Source organism: Acanthopagrus latus, chromosome 11, assembly GCF_904848185.1.
Source record: "Acanthopagrus latus isolate v.2019 chromosome 11, fAcaLat1.1, whole genome shotgun sequence".
In the NCBI taxonomy this organism is placed as follows: domain Eukaryota; kingdom Metazoa; phylum Chordata; class Actinopteri; order Spariformes; family Sparidae; genus Acanthopagrus; species Acanthopagrus latus.
Window position 1 is genome coordinate 30,084,466 of NC_051049.1, and position 6,247 is coordinate 30,090,712.

Consider the following 6,247-nt stretch of genomic DNA (forward strand, 5'->3'; position numbering starts at 1 on the left):
AATTCAATTTCAAGCTTTGAAAAAAATGATTTAACTTGATTGTCCATCACAGGGTCATATAATACAAGCATTAAAGACCAGGCAAACCAAAAATAGGAAATAATAGTTAAGGGCTCAGAGTTTTAATGTTTTAGCACATTCATGCAAGTGTAAATGTGATGACAACAATCTTTTTGGAGTACACTGTATATTTTCACTTTCTCCAGGTAGCAATTGGTGTCAGCGTATCATAAATCAACTTTGACAGATGTTCACAATGGGACAGTAACTAAATGTTTAAAGAGATACAATGCTGGATCATGATGAATTACAAACCTCAGGCAAGTGTCACATCTCTTTTAGTTTTTTTTTCTTGTTGCATGAGTTAAGTGTAAACCAGTGGATACCTGCAATGCAAGACATTGGGCTAAGAAGGTTGGGCATAGTTAAAACCACCATGCTAGCAGTTCCGTGAGGCTGTACATGGCAACAGTGCAGCTTTGAGCCAAATGCTAACGTCAACAGTCTAAAAATTACAATGATGCTAAACATGCTAATGTTTTGTTTGGGTGTTAGTATGCTAATATTTGCAAAGTGACAGCAAACACAAAATATAGCTTGGACTGATGGGAATGACATTAGTTTTGCAGGTATTTAGTTCTAAAACAATGTATTGGGAAGTCAGAGGATCACCAAATTGATTACATTTCATCCTGAGTGGGAAATAAATGTCTCAGCCAAATGTCATTGCAATCCATCAAAAGTTGCTGAAAGGTTTCATGCTGAACCAAAGAAGTAAATGTTGTGCGCTAGATAAAAGGTCCTGATGTCTGTTTGCATGTTCAATGGAAAATAAACCTTGTGTGGATGGACTGTGGTGTACTTAATTTGCATTAAAAGCTATTTAAAAAGAGACACAAAAAAGACACATCCTGCCTCTCTCAAACCAGCAGCTACTTTGATGAACAGTAAACAAATTCAATGTATCATTCTGGCCATGGCCATGGTTACTAACTTGTCAGCCATACATTTGTAGTATTTTATAGATATTTATGTGCTCTACATGTGCCTTCTCCTTCCAGGGATGTTACTTCTGTGTGAAACAGTATGCACTGGAGTGTTCCCGCATTCCCATGGGCCAGACAGTCAACTCCCAGGTAAATGCTCAACAGAAATCTGTACTGCTAGGCTGTACCTCTTCTTCTCTGGGGTTTTGTATGATTAAAATGTTAAAGATAGGATAACAGAGCAACAGTAACAGACAATGGATTCCCAAATTATTCAAATGTCTTAATTATTTTCATGTGGAAGGGAAGGGGTACCAATCCCCTTTCATACCAGTGGTTTTACAGTTAGATCCAGGAATGTCCAAGGGCCCTTGGGGAGTTTTGAGATTATGAATTGGGCTCCAGGGGTTCCTAAGAATGAACCAGGACTACCGTTTGAACATCTGGGGTCTTGAGGTTTGAGATGTCTGTGAGATTGAAAGTTTGGATGCTCCAGTGTTCTTTTGAAGGATTACCAGGGCTTCTGTCCAGGTCCGAGTTTAATAATGTGTAGTGGGATTCATGCTGCAAGAATGTTTGAGAAGCCCAGCTGTATACCATTCATGGCATTAGGCTATATGTTCACTCACCTCCGCATTCCAACTCAGCCAGCTTGACCACTTCCGGCCAGCACCGTTGCTACGGAAAACAGACACAAACAGCGAAGCGATGGCATTCTTCATTTGATCTCTACAAGATCTTCCTAAAATATCGGTCAACGATGTTGGTGGCATCATTCAAGAAGCGTGCCATACATCGGTCACCAAAAATGAGAATGGCCTCAAACTTTACATCTCAAGCTATATCCACAATTACAAAGGTAAGATCTGGACGTGTAAAGTTTGCAGGTTTTTGTACTAGCTAGTGCTAGCATGATAACTTACTGCTAACGCTATGTGTCTGCGTGTCAGTCACTGTAAAAGTTTTAATTACGCCATTGTCAATCTCAGTTTCAAACAAGGATTCAACAGGGGAAGTACAGACGAGGTCTGAGTGCTACAGATCCATGAGGAAAATCCAAAAGCCTCACAGTTTGAGCGTAAGGGAAAGTTTACCTGCAGGTTCAGTGCAGGCTGGTTCATGACACAGTCAGGTTACTGTATGTCAAAGCAATTACGTTTTTGTGGATCATATCAAAAAATAAATCTGATACTGTTAAAGGCTACATTAAATATTAGTATGATGATACCCCATAGCACTAGTGTATAAAAACCTGTAAAAGTATTGGGATTCACAGAAACTATATTGTGTTCTGAGTTCTGTCATTTCTTGTACACATGTTCTGTATACTTACCATTTTAAATAAGTAATAAGTAAGATTAGTAATGAGTTGGTTACAGTTTTAGATTTACATATTAGTTCATATAAACTGTAATTTTGGTCAATTTGTCTAATTCATATTGTTCTCATTGTAATCATGTATTCTTCTTTATAGCAAAAGTTGACCATGTGTTTATTAATAAAACGTTGTAATGTTTAACTGCACTTGCAGCACAATGTATATTGTAACACGTGAATTTTAACAGATTGTTGTCTACACACAGGAAGACATGTTCATTCAGAGGATTCACAGAGACAAGGAAATCACAGCAACAATCATGAAGAAAACAGACCACTTTTTAAAAAAATTTTTATCTCCATGCTTCCCTGCAGTAGAGATCTGGCCTGCACACTGCCTTACTCAGCTTAATTTGTTACAGGGATAGTCAGCGGTAGTGTATATAATTTCAATTTGTGGATATTAAATGTTGTTGTAATCATGACTATTGTAATTATCTGCTAACGCCCTCTGCTTCTTCATCCTTCATCAAATTGTTCTCACTAATAAAGAAATGATTAGCATTGGAAGGTTGTGTCTTGTATAAACTAAAGTAATTGTTGTATAAAGGTAAATGAGCAGAACTGACAGGTGGGGGAGCGCAAAAAAAAAAATCAGAGTACCAGTTAAATTGAACAAAGTGATCGTATTTCAATAAAAATATTCAATAACTTGAACAATATAAACAGATTTTGTGTACTGTGAGCATATACACATTTTTCCATTTACAAGATGAACATTTTATTGTCAAGACTATGTACAGCTAATTTCAATATTAGAAAAAACGGATGTCTCTGTCCGAGCTGGCAAAACAGTGAATGTCAAATTGCTGCTTTATCATAAGCTTCTCAATCCATTTTTAAATGGTTTCCACATCAGAGGTAAATGTATGAAGACTAAGTACTTACTGGAGGCTTGGCACAAAGGCACACAACAATGTTAAGCTGTATGTTGAAATTTATATTAGTGTTTCTGAGACAATGTCACCATTTCATCAAAAATCCTATCAACCGTACAGATAGCGGAAGTGGAGTAGCTGGCTGAGATTTTACCGGAAGTATGTCAGCACCACTGTGTGCATATAGCCTATTGTGTGACAGAATGTAGTTGATCTGTATCAGTCTCTCCTAGTGTTCAGCACACATTGGAAAAATATGCTTTATTCTTCATGTATGATCCCAACTGAGAATCCACAGAGTATGTTTGTTCAGCTGGTAAGCATGACAGTATAAAACACCAAACTGAATGAAGTCTAGGTGACAAACCAGGGGCTGAGCTAACATCTCAGAGTTTGTTATTAGCCAGCAAGTTAGCTTAGAATTCTGAAGTGCTTACTGTAAATGTTGAGGATCATTTCTCGCCAAACTAAGCAGCTGTAAAGTACTGAAGGGCAGATTAATTATAGAGCACTTTAGAATTAGTTTTATCTTCTGTCAGAGGCTCCAGTTGAATCCCGCAAGTCCCCAAGTCCTTGTTGTTGTCCCTGTCAAGTGACATGATTTTACTACAACAGTGGTAGATGCAGAAGAACAAATTTTGCAGTAGCTAGGGTTTTATCAGTATTTATATTGATATCATAAGAATGGGTGACATCTTTTGGAAGGTACACTGAAATCTTCTTGGCTTATATTTAATGTGTTATATAAAGGAATATGTAGTATTGTCTGTGTCAAATTGGACATCTTAAATGTTGTTTTCTGTTAAATCTATGAGCAAAAGTTGCTAGTTTCAGGTTTTTTACAGAATAAATGGACAGTAACCACATCCGATTACAAACCTGTGTTGAAAAAAATCATCAAAGTCCAGTCTGGTTTACTGTTGTTGTAATGAGTTTATTGAATATGTCTGCTAGCACACCGGTGAGCTTGACTGACACAAAATGGGTCTATGTCTGTAAGATGACACTGAGCATTTGACGTGGAAACATTTTATACAGTAGTGATCATACAGTAGATACTAAAAAGTAAGGCAGTGATCAGTTGGAATGTATTTACAAATAGAAACAAAGGTGGGGTAAATCATCTGCCTGGTCAGCAGCAATGTAAATAAAAGAAACAAAAGACCGAGTGGTACCATTGCAGTAGAGCTTGCAAGATCTTCAACCCATTGTTAAATGTCTCTTATTTGATCCCAGCCAGCCGTGATTCTGTAAATCTTGTCCATTGTCTTTGTATGTCTGTGAATAACTCTCTTTTGTCAATGTGCACCTCTGGTGGGGAAGTAAGAACTTGCATGGCTGGCATCACATGACCTAAACCACATACCCCAGACCATTGGTATTGGTAAATATTCACAAGCTTTTATGCCAAATCCAAATCCAAGATACACCCTTTGGAGGTTGTTTAGAGCAATGGCTGATGAAGGAAGCAAAGTGATCAATAGAATTGATGAGTCTTGTCTTGGAGGCCCAATTTTTGTTGTCAACCTTTCCTTCTGATATACTATATGTAGAGTCACACATAGATTTTCCTTGATGAATGTTTCCCTTACCTTCAGCACACCATTTTAATGTTGCTGGGACCATGGTGAGGGTGACAGGATTTGGTGTGTGGCAGGAATAACAGTTGGCCTACAGTAAGGTTGATCACAGTGTAACTGTCAAATGGAGTTAAGTATAGCACGTAACAAGTGTCATATGGAATAACAGCAGAGCCATCAGTGGGATACTTTCTCTTGTACTTGTGTGATATGAGTCATCCCACAAAATAGTCATTTGGGTTTCAGCTATTGTCAGGTACAATTTTTGCCAATGGAGGGCTGTGCTGATCTTTAATGGGCTGATGGACGGCCATGTTTTATTTTATTCTTATTTATTTTTTTAATGTATTTTTTTCTTTTGCGCCTTGCCTTGCTAACTACCGTAAATGACCAAGTAATAGCCAGGTTTCAGTTAACTGCAGGGTCCCCATTAAATGCCCGGTGTAGGTGTATATTTTGATAAATAACCGCTGGTTCCAAATAAATGCTGAGTCTAATTCATTTTTTTTTTAAATCAAGGAAGAAGACATGACCACTGACACTGCACGTTTTTCTTCACCTTTTTCACATATTGTGCTCGCTTTCTGTCAGTCAATATCACATTGATGATCGCCATGACTCCGGTGCAGCAAAAGAAAATAAAAAGTATGACTTGAAATTCAAACTTTCTGTCGTAAAATATGCAGAAGAAAACTCAGGAGAAGCAGTCGCTAGACATTGAGAGTGAGAGATTGGTGAGAAAATAAAACTGAGCTTCAGCGTCTGTCCAAAGAGGACAGCAACAGGGTCAGGCTGCCTGGTGGAGGTAGGAAGAAGGCTAGCGAGGAGCTTGAGATAAACATCCCACTGCATTGCGACACTTGCGCCACTGGTCCAGGCTATGATGTGTGTTGGTTTCTCTGTGCCACACAGGCTTTTATTTTATTTCTCTGGTTGTCCTGTGAAATTTCCTGCAACTCAAGGATATGCGTTTTTTTGTCTGCTTTTCTGATGACTGTGGGTGTCTGCTTCTTGGACTCTGCATTTTCCTCAGGAAAGGAGGTCTTTTTCAGGGAGTCATCTGACATTCAATGGCTCCATAAGCAATGACGTGGAGAACCCGCAGGATGAAGGGGATCCTGTTGATTTCTGGTACATGGTGCATGAGGTGTGCATGCTGCTTGATCCACTGCTGCAGGATTACACATCTCTCCTTTCATTGGATGTGCCTGCTGCTCTCTTACCACAGGGCTGCAGCAGAGTGCTTGAATCCTAATGATGTCAGTAACATCCTGATAACAGCACATTATACCCTGTTTGACCACAATGTGCTAAGCAATGGCAGAGTGGTGACTCCACAGGAAGCCAATGTATGTAATCCATCTATGTTAAAATGACTGCTTCGGCTGATATTAAACTTACTAAGTTAAACGAACTGAATATGTTT

At 38.6% G+C, this 6,247-nt stretch overlaps 1 protein-coding gene across 9 annotated transcripts in view; it reads left to right on the top strand.

The window, feature by feature from the left end:
• szt2 (SZT2 subunit of KICSTOR complex) overlaps window positions 1–6,247 on the top strand; it is a 175,207-nt gene that overhangs the window by 144,354 nt on the left and 24,606 nt on the right. For 6 of the 9 annotated variants that reach the window (XM_037113705.1, XM_037113707.1, XM_037113710.1 and 3 more), the window contains one exon: window positions 1,062–1,136. In XM_037113705.1, coding sequence (XP_036969600.1) covers window positions 1,062–1,136 — 75 coding nt within the window. Of the gene's footprint in view, window positions 1–1,061; window positions 1,137–1,633; window positions 3,012–6,247 lie in introns of those variants that run through there. The other 3 variants (XR_005077613.1, XR_005077614.1, XM_037113711.1) reach the window with 3 other exon arrangements.